Consider the following 22,084-nt stretch of genomic DNA (forward strand, 5'->3'; position numbering starts at 1 on the left):
CGAACACCTATAAAACATCCACAAACATGTCAGTATCCTGGATGTCTGTTTCTTTTCAGTTAAGAGAAGGCTGCACCAGCAACAGAAGAGTTAAATGCAAGTAAAAGAATTCAAAACAAAACCATAAAAGCATTCCAGATGGGATTCAGAATTGTGGAACAAACATGTTTATTGATTGTTTCAATGCATGAAATCCTCTTCTGGTTCAGCTTTTGACATGCTTTGGTTTAAGGAGTAATTGCTATAATTATGTAGAGAAGTGGGAAGGGGGTGGGTACAGTGTTGCACATCTTCAAACACAGACGTGTTCAACAGACAAAAGACTGAAGACAGAGGGGTCTATCAATTGAACTAAACTGGCAGGTCTAAATACCACCACTGTTTAAATATTAAAATAGGAACAAACCTGGCAACTTGCTTTCAAATACAAAGACAGACAGACACACACACCGAGCACTTGCATACACTCTCTGGGGAACACGCCCAAATGTCCCTTTCTAGTCGTTTACCTTTTTTTGTTTTGCTTGTATCTCAGAAACAATAAGGTAGTGAAAATGCAAAACACAAAATGGAATACTACATTTACTAGCAGTTACTTTGTTTTCAAAAAGCTCCAGCTTGGAGATGCATTCTGAGATTGTAGTTCCATTCGCTTGCGGTTTGTTGCTCCGATCCTCTGGATCTGTTTCCAGTTCCATTTTCCCATCAGAGTTCTGCACTCTGGTTTTATTTTTAGAATCCCCTCCTCCCTCGAAAAAGTGTTTCTTAATTACTGCGTATCCAGTGCCTTAGGGAAACTGACTGGTTATTTTCAACACAAAAAATAGGACTGCAAAAAAGACTGTGCAAAACAACTGACATGATTATCATACGTTGGCTCTGCCCTGATAAAGGCATGCAGGGATTCCTGCTTTACACAACCTACCTCTGTGAAGTCGGTAGGCAGGGGTAGGGGGTAAAAAAAAAACATAGCGACTGGACTGCAAAGCCCATTTTTCTTCCCAGCTCTACCAAGTCAGCATAACTCTTTATTCCCCTGGTGTATAACAGTGGAGATAGATTTGGGACAGCCATCGCCCCTGAACCCGGCTTAACCTTTGTTAGCACTGGGCCGGGTTTTGAAAAGGCAGGAAGGCCTGTCTTTGGCTCCGTGCCTGATTGTCCCTGACAGCAGTGAGTTCTGGGATTATCTCGTCTGAAAAGCGGGGAATTCCAGGCCATCAAGGGCATTGTCACAGCCCAGGCGCTGTTTGCTTACATGAAGACTGCTGTTCAAAGCAGCTCTCCACGGGCTTCGAAAAACCAACAGCGCAACTTCCGATTGTGGTTTGCACTTGTCTCTCACTGGAGATAAACCGCAGCCACTGGTGATGCTGGGAACGCATTGTTTGCATGATAATATAGCATTGCTCAATGTGGATGAACGATAGGTTTGGAGACTTCATGAGGAGCGGAACCTAATCATAGTAACCTTGTTTACTATGTGGGAGCAAAGATGTTCTACATGCACTGGTTCAACCATCTTAATGAATGCCGCTTGAATAAAGTGGTGGTAAGTTTTCAGAAAATGGAAAGAACCATACAGTGCTTCAGAGTTCAGAGTGTACAATCAGCAAAAAAACAAAGCATTCAAAATGAAGACAACAAAGAAAAGGTTGTGCAACTCAAGGGAGCCCATCTGTCCTGTAGTATGGACAAATTCTGCCCAAGACCCTGGTGGCGCTGCCAGTGGAGGGGTTGCAGCAACACAAAACAATACCATGTCGATTTGTAAAGCCCTTTTGTGAATGAGCAGCGGCATGGACCTCAGTGTGCTTAATGAGGCTCAGCATGTGAAGCGCTGCAGAGCCCGACTGCAATGGGAAGCTGAAACACTCGGGGAGAGTGCTGGACCTGCATGTGAAAAGTGAACAGTGAAAACGTGTGACACAGAGTTCTGCCCTGGCTAATCATGCTGAATCAGGGTTGACCATTTTGATGGCTCTCCTAGTGGCTGATGAGTTAACAGTACATCAGCATTAGACTTACCTCTCGACTCCAGCGCTTTAGTTTAGAAGCATGGTTTGCAGTTCATGTCCACTGTCCGTTCAATTCAATGGACTGACATGCCAGTTCATTATACAATGCTAATAGCCTCTGGTTTACCTGTGAAAAGACCATGCTGTAACCTGGTTTAAACACATACATACCCGGGAGTCCTCTTTCTAACGTCCCAGATATAATTCCCCTTTGTTTAAGGTTTTAGACACACGTCTGTGTGTGTTGTCTGCCATTTATCGCTAGTACTGTAGTTTCTCCCTCTCCCTCTCCTGTACTGCGAGGAAGGGGGACAGTGGTATCCTCTCGTCCGTGTTCTCTACATTTAACAGAGCTCCTTTTCACAGAGAGCAGATTCGTATTCCTAATCAAAACCAGGTCCCCCCCGTCAGGAACTCGTCTCAATACATTAAAGTGACGGATTGCATGTCTGTCGTATGCACTACCGCACAAGGGGGTCGTTCTGAATATTTACAGCAGACGCCAAGTCGTCAGAGCAGTGTCCCAGACCTCCAGCTTGGCAGGCTCGTTGAGTAGTATGTGTCAGTACTGCGGATCTCTTAATTCTGCAACCTGCATTGCTTTCACTGTGATTTGGTTTTTTTTATACAAGAACTGCCAGCTGTCAGATGAGTGAATGGAAGCAGGCACTCCCGTTTTCCCTGAGTGGAAAAATATTAATCTCATTGTATTAAAGAGGCATCATGAGTGGCCAGGGGCTGAGTTATTAAAGAACCGCAGTCTCCAGAGCAATGCATTGAATTTATTATCAAAATTCAGGAAAACAACAAACAGTCACCATGAGAACGTTCTATATAATGAATCTAAAACAGTGATCTGAATGATGCTTAGCACAACACAATAAAGTAGTTACATGATGTAACTGCAGGTCGGGTGAGAGCATGTATAGGAATCCCACATCTCAATACCAAACTAAACTCTGCAGTTGTCCGCACAATTCATCTGGAAGTCTTCTTGTAAAAACAATGAGATTCGTGGTTATAGAACATACACCCCCCTGAAACATCTTTCTATAAAGCATGGCTGTGTGCTGTTTGTTTTCTTTGATGCATTTAAATAAAAAGGTCATCAGAAGATTATTAAGAATGCTGTTACAATGCGATCCTTCTAGCGCAGGGTGTGTATAATGCTTTATGGTCGGGTCTCTCACTTTTCCCCAAATGCAAAAGCAATCTCATTACAAGGTGCATCACAAACAGCACAGAGAGTGTTGCATCCTTATTCTTAACAAAAATACTATCTGGATATCTATATTGGATTGCAACAGTTAGGGGTAGCTTCCATTGCTGAAAAATGTTAAGACGTTTAACTTATACTACTTTATATCCACAATAAACAGAGGACATCTTAACAGAATTAACTCCATAAAGCTTTAAATAGGCCACATTTTTGACACGGTATACATACAGTAGCTGCTGCGTTGAGTACACTGTACACAGCAAAACAGCAAACCTAGTCTCATTTTTGGGATGGTTTGGTCTGGGAATAAAGGAATACTTTATCCCCTGTGAATCTGCTTAACATTCAGAGGGTATAAAATTATTTTTGTTATTAGCAAGAACAAAATAATAATAATAATAATAGTCATAGTATACAAGAAATAAGATCAACTCAAAATTCATGATTACAAGAGTATGCAGAACTGTGTTGGTCGTATAGGTTTATTAAAGTTTTTTCAGCTGTTGATCTGTGGCCCTAATTTTCAAATCCATATTTTCTACTTTTCCAGTCAATCTGTCAAGGATCGGGTCTTGAGAGTCTATCTCAGTCTGCAGCCCCAATCCAAGGTTCTTCAGACGGCTCAGCCCAGCAGCCATGTCATCTGTAGGTGGGAAATAAAGGAGGACCTTGATCAATCTGAATAGATTAACTCCCCACTTTGACAGCCCCACCTTAAATATTTCAGGGTGTTTAGTATGTGTAGTGCAAAATGTATGCACTTTTATTAATAGTACAATGGGGCCAATGCAGACTGCTGTGTCAATATGCCAGTCAACATGGAAGGTCCTGGATGTAAAATCCAGGTCCGGCACTAATTAAAGATATTGCTTTCTGGAGGTATTCTTACCCAAGTTATTATCCAGCTGTTGGTGGGCTGTCATTAGCTGCTTGTTCTTGGGATATCCATTACTGCTTTGTGAAGAGGAGAAATCAGCACTGGCTCCAGCACCAAATCCTACAAAATTAGACAAATACTGTATTCTTATTTCAGTCTGAACACTGTGGCTTATTTTAAACCTTTAGTGTCTTGGACCATTTGTGTTTATTTACTTTGTAGCAGCGCCATCTGGTGTCTACATCAGGAATTACAAGTAGGTGCATCCTTTATGTCTGAATCCCTACAGTATCAAGTGGAGATTTTTATTACCTCCTGTATCTATTTTTCTCAGATTAGGGTGGCTTGCTTGGTAGTTTTGTTCTTGCTCCTTGCTGTGGACCAATGCATCTTGCAATCTGGTAGGTATAAAATAATAGAACAGTTATTGGTTTTCCATGCAACTACAGGCAATGTGTTTCTCTGTCTCAATTTCAACTTCAAACAAAATGCAAAGTGAAAAGCATGGAAAGTCGTCTTCTTCTTCTTGTTTTTTTTATTGTGAAGCGATGGAAACGCACCTGCTGCTGGGTTTGTAGTCTGGGGGCTGTTCCGGTGGTGGTTTCGTCTCTGGTTTGGGTTTGAAGTAATTGACCAAGCCTCCGAACACACTCTTTATACTGTTGATATGCCGCTGGCTGGTCTTCAGGTCCTCATCCATGTTATCCACCATCCTCTCGGTCCGTTTCAGAGCCTCACCCTGTCGAATCAATTCCTAAAGGGAATTTTAAAAGAGGCAGTTTTAGAAACATTAAAACAAGCATGTTTTCTTTTAACGGATCAATCGGAGCATGTGAACGATCAATTAATCCGTTCCTCATCTTGTACTGTAGGTCCCATCTGCTACGGAACTGAAGTACTAGACCAGCAGAAAACATTCTGTAAAACAAGAGCATTACAGTGAAATTAAACTCTAGGCCTAATACATCTTAAATATGGTCTACTAATTGAGCAAACTGATTCTCCCTAATAGAAATGGTATAGGCACGGTCTAAAAGCTACATTTCTTTGGATGGACATGCCTCTTCAAAGAAAGTGTTTCTGAGGACAAACCTGCCAGGGTCACTATGAAAGTAACACCACACTGTAGGTGTGAAACCAACTAACCCACTGGCTTTTTTCATCGGGGGCTTCCTTTATTGCAGAATTAATGAAAAATAATTGCGAGAGAGGCCACACATATATGGATCAGTAACCTGGAAGAGTATTTGAAGAACAACAACAAAAATAACTCCTGCAATACAGTAACCCAACAGTGGGGAAAGGACACAAGGGGCCCTCCTTTGAAGCAAGTACAAAGGGAAAACAATGGAGAGAATTACAACGTCTGTAACCGTGTACATTTTAGTTGAAGGAAGGAGCAGTTTCTTAACATTGTATTTGTATTATATTGTATTACTGTCTCTGAAAATGTGCCTTTGCTTGTGTGCCCTTGCTGGGAAATACGGCACAGCATACAGTAGTTAAATGACAAGGTTTTAAGATAATGCACAGCAGTATATTGACTTTACCTTGCTGAAATCTGTATTTGCTGAACTGCACTGAATAGTGACAAAAAGGCTGTGCAGTGCATCACTGCTTTTCAGTGAATTAACCATAGTTTATTAATTGAGAGATAACAGACTTAAAAGGAGTTATGAAATACATAACTGCCCTCTTTTCTGCTAAGAACCAGCCTTCATGAGCTGTCAGGGACAATGCATTTACAGCATACGTGAACTACAAGGTTAATCTCAATTCCTTATCGGGAGGAACAGCAAAATTCCACTGGCCTTTCCTCTGACTTGCCCAATTCCTACAAAATATGCTTAGCTGTTTCCTGTCACTGATAATAACAGCTGTTCCTGCAAGAGAAAGGCATGCTTCAGAAAACGCAACACGTCTGAAGGGGAAGGTGTTTACATCTAAATCACTACATTCAGGGGGCTTTATGAGAAGCAATTCTATCAATGTGTGCGTGGCTCAGGGCTGTTCCTATTTGAACTGTTACACGTTGGCAGTGATCAGCTGAAGTGACCTCATGTCATGGAATTAGAGAGCCTCACTTGTTGTGTTGGTACAGCCCTGTATCAGGTATGGCTCATAATCCAATGAGATCCACTAATGTGAAAGTGCACATCCCCAACTACAGTGCTGCCATCAACCACTCCTGGTAGGGTGTCAGAAAACCGCTGAGTCCACATTGTAAGTGAAGGAGAGCGCTGGGTTCAGGTGCATTTGGTCACACTGCACAGGTTCAGACACACCTCGGCTGTCTCGGACCCCACTTTCTCAGACTCGTAAATAAGAGAGACCGATCTCTGGCTGCTGTCGACTGCGGACTGGGCTGTCCGCATGACCTCCTGTTCCAGCCACCTCTGCCGGTCCTCTGCCTCTGTCGGCTCGCTCCAGCCGCCGCTTCCACTCGCTTTCCCCCCAAAGTCTTCATCGTCATCGTCAGCGAAAGGGTTGCGATTTCCACGGTATGCAGACATCATTAACGCTGAAAGAAAAGGTTTTAAAACATATTACAGTCATTATATATACCAGTATTTCCCTGAAGGAACCTGGGTCAGATCCACGCCACAGATTTCCCAAACAAGACTCCAATTAAATATCCACACAAACCAATAGTTAACAGGGAGTTTATTAAGACGGGAACCTGGTTCGACTGGCTACATTTCAACACAATAGGATGGGACTAAACGGGTCATGTCTTGCATAAAATAAGCAATAATAATGACTACAGTGTGGATAAATCTGTATATTGTGAAAAACAATAAAATAACAATCTGTAAAAAAAAAAAAAAAAGGCACAATACAGTACTTGGGACTGTGTAGGACAATCAGACGTTCAGCAGAATTATTATAAAAACTTACAATTTACACTACCTCTCTTAATATTTATACTCAAACTGATTTTTGGCTCATAGTGTAAATCGCTAAGCGATTTACAACTATTTGCTCTATAAAGAACACATGTCTACGTACAAATTTAACACAAACAACTAAAATAGAAAGCTTTGAGAATCGGTATTTTCGAAATACACAGTAGCTCTACTTTGTGGATAAGGCCCCCAGAATCATCCATATAAACCTGGAACTGTAAATGCACGTCAGGAATGGAAGTGAAACTAGGAACTACCCTTCTCTGGGTTACCGTACCAGTCTCCAACCCGTCTGTTGTTGTTTTATTTTATTTTATTTTAATTTTATTTTATTTTTACTTTAAACAGTTTTAAATAAGAAAGAAAAATCTATTCCACGTACCTCGCTAACTGATTCTAACTCTCTGCCTTGGCCCTAGCGCAGCTGCTGTGTCAGCTGATCTCAACCGGAACAAGTTCCCCGTTTGATTACGTCACTGGCTGTTTGTCACGTGAGTCAGGTCCTGTCAAACTGAATTTGAATCATTCTGTAACTCTAAATATTATGTAGCTATTATTTTTTTTTAATAACGGGCACATATCGGTGTTTTAAAGTTTAAGCAGCTCGAGCTCCTTTGCTGCTGTTTTCTGAAGTTTTGACTTCGCCTTTTCCTCCCTATCTTTCTGCACGGTTCTGCGCAGTTTGTCCTCTCTCCCGCGCCGTCTCCGCCCCCGTCTGCTGTTTCCTCTCTGTCGGATGGAGAAAGGAAGATGTCGGTGAAAGGAGGAGGAAGCCGGGGGTTTTATTTCAACACGGTTCTGTCTCTTTCTCGATCCCTGGCCGCACACAGACCTGCGCCACTAGACAAGGTAATTCGCAGGCTTCTCGGCTGTTTTTATACACCGGGTTGGCAAATTCTGGGCGTAATGTTTTTGGCCCTGTTTGGGGTGTTGTTTTGGTTGGTATGAATGATATACATCCTTGTTCTTTGAGTTGACAAATCAGAATAGACTTCAGATTCCTGAGTGCTGCATACAGTGAGCAATGATGCTTTTCGGTCTGTTAGTTTAGAGGGAGACTGTTCTGTAGTTGTCCATAGTTTCAGCATTACCAGGAAGCATTTCATAATTGAAGGACTTTGAGTAAGCTTCTGAAGACCTTTCCTGTCTCGAGTATACTCCGGTGGCATTTGATTCCCTACCGGAGACACCGTTGCCAGGTGACACACATTTATGCTGATGCAATTGATAGTACTAATAATTGAGTCTTGTTTTCATAAGAAGCCATCAATATTTTCTTAAGATTTTGTGAATGTTGTTTATTTATTTATTATAAACAGTATTGACCATTCCATAAAACATGTACCGTTTGTTACAGTGGACAACGTCATCAATAGCAGACTACTGGCAAAACCAAGACTATTTTTTATGATCACTTGTTGTGCTTCACATCAAAAAATGTGGGCGTGACGCAGTCTAATAGTATTGAGTTTTCAGTGAATGTCCCTCTTCCCATCGGTTTCTGTGTTTTTGTTTAATTTCATTTTGGATGCAACACGCGAGCGTCGAGAGTATAAGAAATGTTTGTTTACTGCAGTGCGTTCTGCACCCCCAGGTTCAGAAGCTGCAGTGCATGTGCCCTGTGGATTTCCATGGGATCTATCAACTGGACGAGCGGCGGAGGGACGCAGTTATTGCTCTGGGGATTTTTCTGGTGGAGTCTCAGCTCCAGGTAAACTTACCAGTCATTGGCAGCGTGGACACCAAGAAGTGTTTGAAAAAGAAAAGACTTCTAGTCGAAACGGTTGTCTGGCTCTGTCTCCATTAGTAGCTAATTTAGCTCGAATTAGTGTTTTAATAGTTATGGGAGATTAACCTGCATTACATTTTCAGTTTGCATCCTCTGGTCACTCACTTTTTGTTTTGACAGATAAACAGTAATTAAAATGAATGAATGAATAAACATCCCTTTGTTTTGCAGCATAAAGAAACTATAGTTCCATATTTGCTTCGCCTGCTGAAGGGGTTACACAAAGTGCAATGGATAGAAGAGAGCACAGGAAGAAAAGCAAAAGGTAGGGAATGACCTTTCTTTTGTTCGGAAATGTTTGTTTGTACAGGTCTTGTTAAGATTCCTCTGTTACTGAAAACAATTTGGTGCCCCCAATCCATAGTTTTATTAATGTTATGTATGTGTGTGTGTGCTTGTATATAATATATATATAAAGAGGCTGTGTGGTCCAGTGGTTAAAGAAAAGGTCTTGTAACCAGGAGATCCCCGGTTCAAATCCCACCTCAGCCACTGACTCATTGTGTGACCCTGAGCAAGTCACTTAACCTCCTTGTGCTCCGTCTTTCAGGTGAGACGTAGTTGTAAGTGACTCTGCAGCTGATGCATAGTTCACACACCCTAGTCTCTGTAAGTCGCCTTGGATAAAGGTGTCTGCTAAGTAAAATATATATATATATATATATATATATATATATATATATATATATATATATATATATATATATACACACTGTAATATAATATATTTTTTTAATATAGAAGCCCTGCCAGTTGCAGAAAACTTCAGCTTCTGCTTGGTGACGCTGCTGTTTGATGTAGCACAGAGGGATGCATCACTGCGAGGACAGGTAAGGGGCATATTTGACAGACAGTGTATGACAAGCTTGTCATAAGAAACGCTGTTAGAAGAAACATCAATTGTTCTATAAAAGTAACAAAACTGAACCGTGTTGATGCTGAAAAGGTCTGGTATTTTTAAAGACATTTTCTTATTCATGTTATACTTTATCAAGCTTAAGCTTGGGCTCACTTGGGTTGAAGCGGTGAGGTGTAATTGGTCATTTTTTCCCCCCCAATATTTTTCCCTTCTTGCTCCTGTAGATTTTGGATGCTGTTATGGGTGTGATGCAGGTTCTTCTGGGCATGTGTCAGTCTCCTCAATCTCAGGATAAAGGTAGATTTTTTTGTATGAATTTTAAAGTATGAGATGGTGCTCTACACAAGTATATTAGAATTGTAATTTGTGTTTGTGTCTTGCAGAGTATCTGTGCAGATCTGCAGTCCCGTGTCTGATCGGCATTGCTCGAGCTTTCGGGCGCTACAGTAATACGGACGAGTCCCTTCTTTCCAAACTCTTCCCCAAGACAGCCCTGCAGCCGCTGCGGGTTGCTGATGAGCTGGAGGGGGTGCGCAGGCGCTCCTTTAATGATTTCAGATCCATCATGCCCAGCTCGCTGCTGTCTGCCTGCCAGGGGGACACGCTGAAACGCAAGACCAGCAGCGTCTCCAACACCTCGCAGGTTAGTGTGCAATCAAATCCTGGCAGAGCTGCAGAAAGACAGGCTATCTCAGAGAAATCCAGTAGTCGGTCTGAAGAGTTGAATTCTGCACTTACCAAGAAATACTGTATTAGTCACATATACATCTATTCTGTTTCCAGTCTAGCCCAGATCTTGGAGGGCCCTCTCCTAGCTCTCCTGGAGGACCAAACACGCAGTATTTTGAAGGTAAAGCCTATTGCATGTTTTATAATATGATTAGCCACAGGTTACAGGTAACATAAACTCATAGTAAAACCAGGAATGAATGAAACTGCTATGCAGTGGGAAGTCTTATTTCCATCCCTGAAGTGTAAACTTGGTGCTTAACCAGGATTTCAGTGTTGCGATGGTAATATTATTTATGCACGTTCATCTGTTTCTTAGCATCATTTATTTTGTATATGCAGTAATACTAATGCAGCAGAATGCCTCATTAGAGAGTTAATGTCATAGCACTAAAAAGGATTAACATTGCTCAGGAGACTTCCAAAGTAACAGACGGCAAAAATACCACTTATGTAATATGGGTTTTAGTGCGCTTCAATAATTCCAAAAGGAGGCTGATTATTATTATGAAAAGAAACTTGAAGGAGAATTGTGAGATTATGAGGCAATGCATTCTCATGTGAGTTTGTCTGACTTTTCAGACATGGCATAGGGTTGAAATACAAGCTGGACGTCAGATTGTACGGTTTGCACGGTCATGTTTAATCTGATCGGACACGTATGACTAGTTGTTATTAATCTGACCTGTAACCTGGTTTGTCTTTCTAGGTTCCTATCTTCCAGATGGCAGTGCAGTAGATCCAGATTACTATTTCTCAACCATCAGCTCTAGCTTCTCCGTGTCTCCTCTGTTTACTGGCAGCAGCAGCAAGGAGTTTGACATTCCCCTGGATGTGCTGAGACAGCTTCTACACATGGTGTGCTTGCAACACACGTCCTACTCACTCGTTCATTCCTTGCTTGCATATTTTTTGTTCCTAGAACTGTTTGCACATGTTGCTGTTAATAGTTTGATTACAAGTTTCATTATTGCTTTTAAAAAATAAAAGGTTAGAAAATGTGGCCTGAAGAGTTTAATATCAAGAGAGCTTTCATAGTAATATACCATAATATCCCTTTTATAAGCTTACCACCATTAAAGCATAGCAAAGTCCAGTAAAGCACAGAGGTGTGTGGTAAAGCAAATATAATGGTAAATGCAGAGTAAAACCATGGGAAAACTTTCATAAGGGATAACAGTACTCCCTCTGTGTCAGTATTGGGTATTCATCACTGTTTTGTTTTTTAGGTGAAGCAGGTCGTTGTGGAGTCGGTTCTGAAAACGCTGGATGCAACCATGGAAGAAGTATTGGAGGTGTGTCTCTCATTTATCTGAAAAACATCATATCCATAATGTTTACTAAACAGTCCAGCTAGCTCTTGAGATCATTCATATATTGCAATGTAACTGTAGATTCATGCACACATGCTTCACTTTCAGATTACCTCAGCAAACATTAACCATTCTGTTTCTGCAGCTTCTGCATCATATTAGTGAAACCCATGTCCAGTCCTGTACTTCTGCATACTGCACTGTTCACGCTAGGCATTATTTTGCTTTCAGGTTAATCCCGAAATGGAGCTCTATTACAAAACCTTTAGCGACCCCTTGTATGCGGCCATGTTTAAAATGCTGAGGGACACTTTGTACTATATGAAAGGTAAGAACAGGTTTCATTAACCTTTTTTATTTGATCATCCTCACGTCTTGTATTCCTTTCAGTTCTAGTCAGGGCCGTATTCAGAGCTTTAGAAAATGACTTGTGCTTTTGTTTGCATGAAAACTGTAGCGACTAAATCATATTTACCCAGCAAGCCGTGGGAGAGCTTACCTGTTTACTGTTTCTTACTAAACCCAATCCTTACGTGCATGGCATTCAAAACAGTGGCAAAGAGTCATTTTCAATGCATAATCAACGTCTTTTTTATTGAATTGTTTTCCAATTTATGGCCACTAGACATGTCATCCGGCTCATTTGCTTCTTTCACACGTCCCCATATAAAGACCAGAAGAGAGTTTATTGTATTTTAATCCGTTGCGGTGTGTGAAAGTGTTCAAGTGATTCTGTTCTTGACAGATCTGCAGACCTCGTTTGTTAAGGAAGTCCATGACTTTGTAATGGAGCAGTTCAGCAGCAGCCAGTCTGAGCTGCAGAAGATACTTCACGACGTGGAGAGACTGCACAACGAGCTGAGCCCTCTGAAACTGCGTTGCCAGGCCAATGCTGCCTGTGTGGACCTGATGGTGTGGGCAGTTAAGGATGAGCAAGGTACATGATGGGCAATGGAGAGAGAAACTGTGGTCTGGTTTAATAATCCTAACACTGCTACTGGATCAACCTGCTTTTACATGCAGCTCGTTTCACTGCGTCTTTATTTTATGTAGTAATGTTAATAGAAGTGGGTCAGTAAATCAGCACTGGGGATTAATCAGTGGGATTAATACAGAGTTAAAGAGCGGCACTATTAAGGTCCACCTCTGTTTAGATCATTAAAATAGACCCCAGTGTATTTTTTAGATATGGGATTGAATGGGGAATGTTTCTGGGTTGGATTGACTGCCAGCTATTTAAAAATGTAGCTACTTTAAAAAAAAAAAAAAAAAAAAAAAAATAATAATAATAATAATAATAATAATAATAATAATAATAATAATGTCACTGATTTTATGCAATTAAAGGTACATGGCAAGAATTTAATTTCATAAGGTTAGCAAAAAAGTTTAGTACTACATTTTTCTTTCTCTCCAATGTAGGTGCTGAGAACCTGTGCACAAAGCTGTCTGAGAAACTGCAGTCTAAAACATCAAGTAAAGTCATTATCGCTCACATGCCACTGCTTATCTGCTGTCTACAGGTAAACGTCCCTTCATCTTGTAAATGCTGTGTGAGTGTGCAGGGCTTTGGGGCAAAAATGAAAGGGGGGTGGAATCTACTGTGTATAGCAGGAGATTGTAGGTGTAGCAGGATAGGACTGTAGAGTTGTAACATCTCAGACACTTCCGAAGTTATCCCAGAGGACAGGCAAGTCTGATGTGCCGCTATGGAATGCACTCCCCAGTTGTTTAGTTGTTACTTTGCTGTGAACAGTTATGAAATGTACATTGCATACTTGCTCCTGTTTAGGGTTTGGGGCGTCTGTGTGAGCGCTTCCCTGTGGTTGCTCATTCTGTGACCATGTCTCTTCGGGATTTCCTTGTGGTTCCGTCTCCAGTGTTGGTCAAACTGTACAAGTACCACAATCAATATCACACAGGTAACTGCATAAATCTGTTCTGGTCTGTGTGTTAGCCAAAGCAGAAAGGTGATACAGTGCTCTTCACAGGGTGGGTGTGTTTGTGTGTGAATGGTTTAACTCCATAGCAGAAGGTACTGTGTGGGTGTTTGGAGAGAGTTTTTAATTGTCTGGCTTTTATTATTATTGCAAAACACCTCACAAAAGAAATGATACAGTTTCTCAAAAGCAGTTATCGTTGTGTTTGGTTTTGTAAATATGAGATGAAGCTGTGCAGTGTAATAAAGAGTTTTACTTTTTTTTTCTTAACAGGGACTGGAGAAATTAAGATCAGTGTTACTAACGAGTACTCTCAGTCTACACTGAATGTTTTATCCAACAAGAAAAGCCAGCCCTCGATGTATGAACAGCTACGAGATATTTCCATAGACAACATCTGTAGGTAAGCAGGGGGGCATTGGTAATGAACAGTCCAGTACATTAGCTTCCAAGCAAAGAGAGAGAGCTGTTTAACTCTAAATTGTACTTGTATACAGTGCTGTTTTAGTAATCTAGTTTCCACTGAAGTTCAGCTAAATGACTGAGGAATAATGTGTTGCTGTATCCCATTATCACTTCTGCTTTTGTATCAAGTAAAGAGTGGAACAACTGAAACAAACTGCACTGGACTGTGAAACCTGGACTGTTGAGGTTTTAGACACAACCATCTCAGACTGAGAAGTGTGACTCCCCTTTTAGTCCCTGTAGTGTTTCATCACTGTTGTTCTTTATTTGTGTGGTTCTGGTTTGCTTTTCCTCCCAGGTGTCTCGAGGCTGGGCTGACCATGGATCCTGTGATTGTTGAGGCTTTCCTGGCCAGTCTGTCGAACCGTTTGTACATTTCCCAGGAAAATGATAAGTAAGCCAGTGGCTATTTGAAATGTAACTCGGCTTTTTGGCTTGCATGCACCGAAGTCTTCCCAAGTCAGTTCAGGATGTTAAATAACCTCAAATGATCTTAAACTGCTGTGCCTCTTGGAGCCTTAGGGACTTTCTATTGTGTCAATTATTGTAATGCAATCAGTATGACCTCTTATGCCCTGAGCTGGTGAGCATCTCTTTATACAGGGACTCGGAGTAGTGCAAAGATCATCTAGAGGAAAGATACAGAAGCTAACTGTGCTCTTTTAAACTGGGTCTGGGCTCTTTTGTTTTGTGCAGGGAGGCCCGCCTTATTCCTGACCACACGATCCGATCCCTTGGCCACATTGCCGTGGCGCTGAGGGACACCCCCAAGGTCATGGAGCCCATCCTGCAGATCCTGCAGCAGAAGTTCTGCCAGCCTCCTACCCAGCTCGACGTCCTCATCATTGACCAGCTGGGCTGCATGGTCATCACTGGCAATGTATGTATCTGGATAATACCGCGTGCAGTACTGCCCATGGTCTGGTCATTCTGGTCATAACTGTGACCAGAATGACTTTGTGAATACCAACCATCTCTAACGGTTTGTGTGAGTGTTTGTGTCTTTAACAATTAAGTAAGATGCCAGGTTTGATTTGAAGACCTTTTACCCCCCCTTGCGTTCTAAACCAGCTATATGAAAATCATATTGATTTTGCTGCCACCTAGTAGATTTTAAACTATAAGCAAGCTCTGAAGTTAGGAATTCTTTTTAATGTTTTTTCTTACTCTATCTTATTATATGCGAGTGTAAATCTAAAGAAACAGGTGTTTTCATAGGTACGTCAGACAGCAAAGTAACAAGGGAAAACAGTATAAGAAATATCTGCAGTGTTTTCAGACCATGCAAACTGCGTTGTACAGTACCTAACTTTGGATCATTAGAATTTCTTCCATACCACCCCTTCACCTAATATAAAGGTGTGTAAGTCATGTGTGGTTTACACCTTGTGACTGTCCTTTCTTGTTTCTTAGCAATACATTTACCAGGAGGTTTGGAACCTCTTCCAGCAGATCAGTGTGAAAGCCAGCTCAGTGGTGTACTCCGCTACGAAAGACTACAAAGACCATGGATACAGGTAACATGCAGTCGACCGTCGGTGTAAAACACATGGTAATGCTTTAGATGCAGTAGTATCGCTGATATATTCAATTGATATGAGAAGTGTAATAATAACCTAAGTCAGGAGCTTGTCCCAATTCGTCTCCCTTAATATTCTTGCCTGGGACAATGTGGTGATAATAAGCAAGGTGTCATGAGCAGGATGTGAAGCGCAGGTGTGTATTATTTCTTTGGTGAGGGGTAAGAGAAGTGAAATGGAAAAGTCCTACTGATATACTTTTCCCTGGTGTGCGTCTGCAGGCACTGTTCTCTTGCTGTGATCAATGCTCTCGCTAACATAGCAGCAAACCTGCAGGGGGAGCAGCTGGTGGATGAGCTGCTGGTCAATCTGCTGGAGCTGTTTGTCCAGCTGGGACTGGAGGGAAAGAGAGCCAGTGAACGGGCCAGCGAGAAAGGACCAGCCCTCAAGGTATAATAACCCTTATTGATGATGATGTTGTTTGTTGTTCAGGAGCAGTGCTACGTATGACACGTCAAGAACCTTGGCTCCTAAAAATTGTTGCGTCACAAAACAAAGCACAAAAATATGATCTTTCTGTTCTCCAGCATGCTAGCTGTCCAGGATATTCTAATGGGGACGGAATGTATTGCAAGTCTTGTGTAGGTGTTTTTTTAGGGAAAATTTCCATAAGAACCACCAATGTACAAGTTATATTCAGATCAGATGGCTCAGTCTTTAGCACATCTTTGGGAAAATTACAGGATATTCTCTTCACTGATTCACAAAGTATTGCTTGATGATGAAAGACAAGCTAAAAACTATGATCAGGACCAGTGGATTACAAAATAGTATACCAAGGGACCTTTAAACATTTTTGAACATTTTGGATTGTTGGTTTTTTACTACAACCCTAGCGAACAAACGTTAAGTGGGCTTAGTTCACTCCAGTTACTTGCTTTAATTGCACAGGTAGTTGCACAAGGATTCATGTTAGCATAGTTCTTTCTTCATGATTGCGCTATGAAGCTAATGTCCTTAATATTGACCAGTAATCCTTTGATTTAGAGCTGATGTTCTTTAACCAGTCAGTCGCTAAACCTAAACCAGTCATGCACTAGAGCAAAGGTCAGTGAACTGCCATGCAAATACACTATTTGAATAGGGATAGTTCAAAGAGAAGGGCTATCTGTCAAGCACTATATCATTATATAGTGACTTTTATAAAAACAAAAAATAGAACGATTCCTTTAGGAGGTAGTGAGAAGAGTGTAATGTGTTCTGTTTTGAAATAGAAATATAAAGAGTCTAAGACCAAGTAATACTTAGCGAATGGCAGTGAAGTGTGAGAGAGACATTTACTGTTCAAGATGTTCCATATGATCCAACATTCCATGGTGGCTTCCTGCATATAGATTATTTTTTGCAACATTACATTTAATTACCGTAGTAGGATTGCTGTATATAGACTTGTAAGACTCCCTTTTGGAACACAAAAGCTAAACAATAATTTAATTCTATTACTAATTCTCGATTTACTTGTACAAAATGAATACATGTAAATGCTACTGCTAATGTCCTGTATTTATGTTCTTTCTCTTCAGGCTTCGAGCAGTGCAGGAAACTTAGGAGTGCTTATTCCAGTCATTGCTGTGGTAAGAACATCATTAAATATGGTTTAACACACATTTAGACAAATACATTCACCAGTAAGTTACTGGCATTGGAAAGAAACACATTATTTAGGGGAGCTGTGGCTATAGCAAGTGCATGCATAGGGAATACAATGTCTCTAATTTAAAGTCGAGGACAGCATGTGATTCAGATCAGCAGTCTGACCTTGTAAAACCCCTTGATGGGGAATGCTTTAAAGGTGTAGCGTCCCATACTGTTTTATACAGAAACATTGTTACAGATTTTTAAAAGGTTGTTAAATTTATGTTGAAAACATCTCAAACAGAATTGCTCGGAAGACAGAAGGCCAGACTATTGAAAAATGTAAAACAGACACCAAAGAATCTTTCAGTGTAAAACAGAAGGTCATTGTGGGACTTTCATTCCAGGCATGTCCATTCTGTTGAGTGCAGGGCCTGTACGAAAGCCAAGAACACGTGCGTGTCATCTCAGCCCTGCCTGAAAGATTTCTATTGTATTTAGATTAGCTGCTGTTCTAGACCAGTTGAAAAGTCCCCTTGAACTTTTAAACCGCAAGGGTCACACGTTTGATAAATGGCAAAGACCTTTGCATTGTTTTGCTAGTTAACAGTTACATGCATGAGGATTTACATGATCTCTTCAGAGTATTGGGATTAGGATCAGCTAAATTTCTTACTGTTAAACATCTATTTAAGTTCCCATGTCATTAAGTTAATGTTTGATTTTTTAAACAAATATTTAAACAGCTTGCAAAACAAGATGTTGACTTGCGGTGCAGTTTGCCTGTCCTTGACCCTGTCTGAGAGTGCACTGGCAAGGGGGATTTGTGGGATCTTGTATCCGCCAATCCATCCACTAGGTGCAGTGTTCATTCAATATAAAAGGGGGAAAAACAAAACAAGGATAGACGGACAGAAGCAAGCAAGTTTTAAACAAAAACTTTAATTGTTTGTTTGCATCTTTACATACCTAAAAATGTGTACTAAAATGTAATTGCATAATGTAGAAAATGCATCTGCAAAACCAGAATGATGCTGCATCAGTTTCCAATATTTTCGCAATCCATGGAAACTTGGAAAATGCTGCACCACGACTGTAAAATAACTTTTTCGTGCTGAATCCTTTTCCTAGGTTACAGCACATGGAAGAGCTTTTTTAAATGTATATTTTATTCCATTTCATAAAGTAAACGTAAAACAAAACAGACTAAATCTTTAACACAAAACAATGCTAAAATAATAAAGCTCTCAGACGAGATGTATATTCAATCCAGTACCAAGATGGTTGCACCTCCACTTAAAGCACCGTGGTGTTCATGCTCTGTAAGGGTCAGTCCTTTGCTGGGTTGGCCACTCTGCCCATGAAGAGCAGACAGTTGGTGCGTTGCTCATAGATGAGAAAGAGGAAGGGTCTGTCCACAATGAAACGGATCTGAGCAGAGAGCGGCATGAAGCCTACTTTGGTCACAGCTGCTGCCTCAGTGCCTTCTTCATTCACGGTGATTGTACCTTGGTGGTTGAACTGTGAAGAAAGGATTGAATCAAATTAGAGGATGCATGGGACCATAGACTCGTGGATACATGCCTGCGCTTATGTCCTGCAGAAGGCAGCACAGAAGTGTTTTAATTTTGCGTATTCAGTCTAGTCACCCCCCGCAGGTGATGAAATCACACTGATGGATCTGGTTTTTAATTTACAGCCGTGGCTGACTTTACACTTACCATGTCGATTGCTATTTCCTGGTCTGTCATTCCGGAGAAGTTTGCATTCCCCTCAAACAGGTCTGTGAGTCCCAGCTCCTTTAGGGATCCAATCAGGTTGTAATTCTTCTGCAGTTTAAATTTTGGGAAAACTACTTCTCGGGTTCTAACGGAACAATGGAGAAAAGTCTGTGACTGTTAATTAATAGTTTTGCTTTTGGTCTCTTACCAGAGCGTTTTTTAACTTTGACCAGTGACTTAAAAGTATACCGCCAACAATGTCTGCTGTACGTTACTGAAACTTTGTATGACTGGACTAACAATTGAACACAATAGTGGGACACACCCTTAATTGTTAAATGAAAACATCTGGTAACCCCCCATAGTGAATGCAAGTTTCAATGCAGAACTGATTTTATTAATTTGATTTAAGAGAAAACATGCCTGTTTGTCATGCTGTGCACCCATTTGTTGACCACCTCTGAGGACAGCTGTCGCTCCAAGCTCCTCATCCCGGAGAGCTTGCGTGGGATCACGATCAGCATGTAGATGTTGCCAACGTAGGGCAGCTGCAGAACGTCACACTCCAGGTCATGATCGGCTGCTGCTAGAAAATTCCCTTTGGTCTGCATCATGGAAACCTTCACAGTCTCCTTGTCGTTCAGGCGGAAGCTACGGTGGTGTGTCAGATCTGCAGGAAATTTGTTTTCCCAAGTCCCTGTGAAAAGATCTGTGTGTTATTTCAAGCAAATGGTTTATAGCCAAGAGGCTCTGGATTTGAACCCTCTCCCCCTTTGCTATGGACTCGCTATACAGCATTGGGCAAGAAACTGTACTGCAAGATGTAAACCTAACCTGCATCTATTTCTCGCTAGACCTTGACTGTGTCTGATGACCCAATATGACTACCACAATATAGCATCTTCCAAACACCAAATCACATTCTTACATTTTGTACAAAGCTGTATTTTTTTCATTCTCATGTAGCTGTTAAGTCCACGGTAGGTAATTATTCATCACACTGCCCAAAGCTCTGCAGCATAAATGGTTTTGTGTTACCTTTAAAGTAGAGGCAGTTGAGTATCATCATTAGTGTGTCAGGATTGACGGTCTTCAGGGCTTCTTTAATCAAGCCTTTTGTAAGCTTTGCTACACGTTGATTTGTTTTGGCAAGGAAAGAAGGGTCCTTGAAGTCAACCGACTGGGCCTCGGCAAAGTAGTAGTTTTTAATATTATTTCTGAACACGTCGACCAGGGCGTGCTGGCTTTCCACGTACAGATCGTTCACCGAGCGCAGGGTGTAGCCGAAATTACGTCGGAAAAGTCGATGGGTCAGTTTGCGGAAGAGGTTGTGGACGGTCACGTCCTCGTATTTAGAGCTTGCGTTCACAAAGTCTTCAAAGCCCAGGGTGTGGAATATCTGTTGATGGGTTTGATCCTTGGTCCCTAGGTCAATCATGCCCATGACGGTGGAAATGCCCACCGGAGCTAACAGGATGTTATCGGACTGGTTGGCGCCGTTCCTGAGGCTCCTGTAGAGATTGAACCCGAAGTCAGCGTTGACAGTGTTGAGACGCTGGATCCTGGATTTGCCTTGGAATAGCTTGTGCAGTTTGGCCCTCTTGATTTGTGGATCCGTGGTCTCAATGACAATGTCCACATCAGTAGCCGGGCTTTCAATCTCGTCTATCATATCAATGTAGTCGTCGTCTTCGGCAAACAGCTTGTCGAAATCGATGTAATCTTCTTCCTCTAGCTCTTCGCCTAGCAGAGTGTTTGTCAGGGTGTTTTCTTTATGGTAGTCGGTTGGAATTTCTTCCAGTGGTACAGGCTTGACATCTTCTTGTTTGGTTAAATCAAAGTGGAGACCTAGTTCTTTGACGCCACAGTGTGTGGGTGAAGGGAAGAGAGATGCCACAGCGACAATGACTAAGAACCACATCCTGGGAGACCCTTTCAACTGTTTGAAAAAAATACAACATGCATTTATTTAGCTTTATCATACTGAGGTATATCATAAACATCAAGGATCCATATACAACAAGGCAGCTCAACATTGTAGCACATTAAAAAAAAAAATCTGTTTCTTTGGCTCGGTGCACAACAGAACAGGATTGCACCATGCCTTTTGCTCTGGTGCTGCACTTTGTTCACTGTTGCAAGTTACAGTAGATGCTTTAGAAATGCTGCATTGTTAATAAAAGCAGTAGTTTTAGTATTTTGAAAGTGTTGCTGAAAGCTCTTCTCCCTGTAGAAATGTAAATGTTCTTACCAGTGTCCTCTGAAGCAGGCAGCTGATCTGAGTTCCACGCGGCACACGCGGGGTGAAGAGCTCTGTTTTTAAAAGTGTACTTTGATGTCCCTGTGATGTGTGCAAACCAGAGTAAACATTGTCTAGATCAAACAACTGAGGAAACGGCCTTGTCCCTCTCAAGCTGTTAACTCTTTGATGGACTGGCAGGCGGCTTCTTGAAAAACATAAAACAAAACAGACTTCCAGGTAGATGCCCAAGAGCACCCATCTACCTGTAATTTATTATGTGTACCTTATAATCAGTCTGTCTTTTAATATGTGCACCAAATACAAACATAGGCCTGGCTTGTAAAACAGGTGTTACATTTCTGAAGATCTCAAAAGAAAATGCAGTGCTCCCTTGTTTTGCTCTCTGACAATCAATCAGAAATGTTGAGATTTAGAGAAGGGGTCTACACAGTAAGTTACAATATAGTACTGTCAGTATGGCCTAACGCCGAGGCAGTCGAGTTTGTGAGTAATGAAGGAGCTCTGTGTTTTTATTACGAGGGATTCCCTTTCTGTCTGATGTATTTAGCTTGTGTTGCTGTTTCACACTCTCTCCTCTCTCTCCTCTCTCCCTCCTAGCTGACACGGAGGCTGCACCCGATTAAAGAAGCCAAGCCCAGGCTGCAGAAGCTCTTCCGTGATTTCTGGCTCTACTCCGTGGTGATGGGCTTCGCTGTGGAGGGCTCAGGTGGGAGCAAGGATCGGAGTGAATATTGCAAACGACATGTTCATGCTAGAATCGCAGAATAATGTAGTTCAGTATATTGATCCTGAATGACATGTCAATTTATATCAGTAATAGACATTCTTTT

General features: G+C 41.5%; 3 protein-coding genes across 8 annotated transcripts in view; 1 reads left to right on the forward strand and 2 right to left on the reverse strand.

Moving 5' to 3' along the window:
* Positions 1 to 2,780: 2,780 nt before the first annotated feature.
* On the reverse strand, positions 2,781 to 7,506 carry LOC117962918 (synaptosomal-associated protein 29-like). 2 transcript variants are annotated; one of them, XM_034902345.2, is made up of 6 exons: positions 7,403 to 7,506; positions 6,400 to 6,635; positions 4,675 to 4,868; positions 4,427 to 4,512; positions 4,127 to 4,234; positions 2,781 to 3,880 (listed from the first exon to the last, which is right to left on the reverse strand). In XM_034902345.2, the coding sequence occupies exons 2-6, from the start codon at positions 6,628 to 6,630 to the stop codon at positions 3,723 to 3,725; spliced, it is 777 nt and encodes a 258-aa protein (XP_034758236.2). In that variant the 5' UTR covers positions 6,631 to 6,635; positions 7,403 to 7,506; the 3' UTR covers positions 2,781 to 3,722. The 2 variants fall into 2 exon arrangements, with proteins under 2 accessions (XP_034758236.2, XP_058850166.1); XM_058994183.1 differs by lacking the exon at positions 7,403 to 7,506 and adding an exon at positions 7,278 to 7,298.
* A 99-nt stretch (positions 7,507 to 7,605) lies between these two features.
* LOC117428554 (phosphatidylinositol 4-kinase alpha) overlaps positions 7,606 to 22,084 on the forward strand; it is a 36,551-nt gene continuing 22,072 nt past the window's right edge. For 3 of the 5 annotated variants that reach the window (XM_058994178.1, XM_058994179.1, XM_058994180.1), the window contains exons 1-20: positions 7,606 to 7,869; positions 8,597 to 8,731; positions 8,981 to 9,074; positions 9,551 to 9,639; positions 9,893 to 9,965; positions 10,052 to 10,311; positions 10,452 to 10,518; positions 11,107 to 11,255; positions 11,627 to 11,692; positions 11,942 to 12,038; positions 12,456 to 12,647; positions 13,133 to 13,233; positions 13,503 to 13,632; positions 13,924 to 14,053; positions 14,414 to 14,509; positions 14,812 to 14,995; positions 15,529 to 15,632; positions 15,917 to 16,085; positions 17,219 to 17,269; positions 21,852 to 21,960. In XM_058994178.1, coding sequence (XP_058850161.1) covers positions 7,771 to 7,869; positions 8,597 to 8,731; positions 8,981 to 9,074; positions 9,551 to 9,639; positions 9,893 to 9,965; positions 10,052 to 10,311; positions 10,452 to 10,518; positions 11,107 to 11,255; positions 11,627 to 11,692; positions 11,942 to 12,038; positions 12,456 to 12,647; positions 13,133 to 13,233; positions 13,503 to 13,632; positions 13,924 to 14,053; positions 14,414 to 14,509; positions 14,812 to 14,995; positions 15,529 to 15,632; positions 15,917 to 16,085; positions 17,219 to 17,269; positions 21,852 to 21,960 — 2,395 coding nt within the window. In that variant the 5' untranslated portion in view covers positions 7,606 to 7,770. The remainder of the gene's footprint in view (positions 7,870 to 8,596; positions 8,732 to 8,980; positions 9,075 to 9,550; positions 9,640 to 9,892; positions 9,966 to 10,051; positions 10,312 to 10,451; positions 10,519 to 11,106; positions 11,256 to 11,626; positions 11,693 to 11,941; positions 12,039 to 12,455; positions 12,648 to 13,132; positions 13,234 to 13,502; positions 13,633 to 13,923; positions 14,054 to 14,413; positions 14,510 to 14,811; positions 14,996 to 15,528; positions 15,633 to 15,916; positions 16,086 to 17,218; positions 17,270 to 21,851; positions 21,961 to 22,084) is intronic. The other 2 variants (XM_058994181.1, XM_058994182.1) reach the window with 1 other exon arrangement.
* On the reverse strand, positions 18,193 to 21,346 carry LOC117426528 (heparin cofactor 2-like). Its single transcript, XM_034044176.3, has 5 exons — positions 21,243 to 21,346; positions 20,030 to 20,930; positions 19,415 to 19,688; positions 18,992 to 19,136; positions 18,193 to 18,791 (listed from the first exon to the last, which is right to left on the reverse strand). The coding sequence occupies exons 2-5, from the start codon at positions 20,910 to 20,912 to the stop codon at positions 18,600 to 18,602; spliced, it is 1,494 nt and encodes a 497-aa protein (XP_033900067.3). The 5' UTR covers positions 20,913 to 20,930; positions 21,243 to 21,346; the 3' UTR covers positions 18,193 to 18,599.

The sequence above is a fragment of the Acipenser ruthenus genome, chromosome 21 (assembly GCF_902713425.1).
Source record: "Acipenser ruthenus chromosome 21, fAciRut3.2 maternal haplotype, whole genome shotgun sequence".
NCBI lineage: Eukaryota > Metazoa > Chordata > Actinopteri > Acipenseriformes > Acipenseridae > Acipenser > Acipenser ruthenus.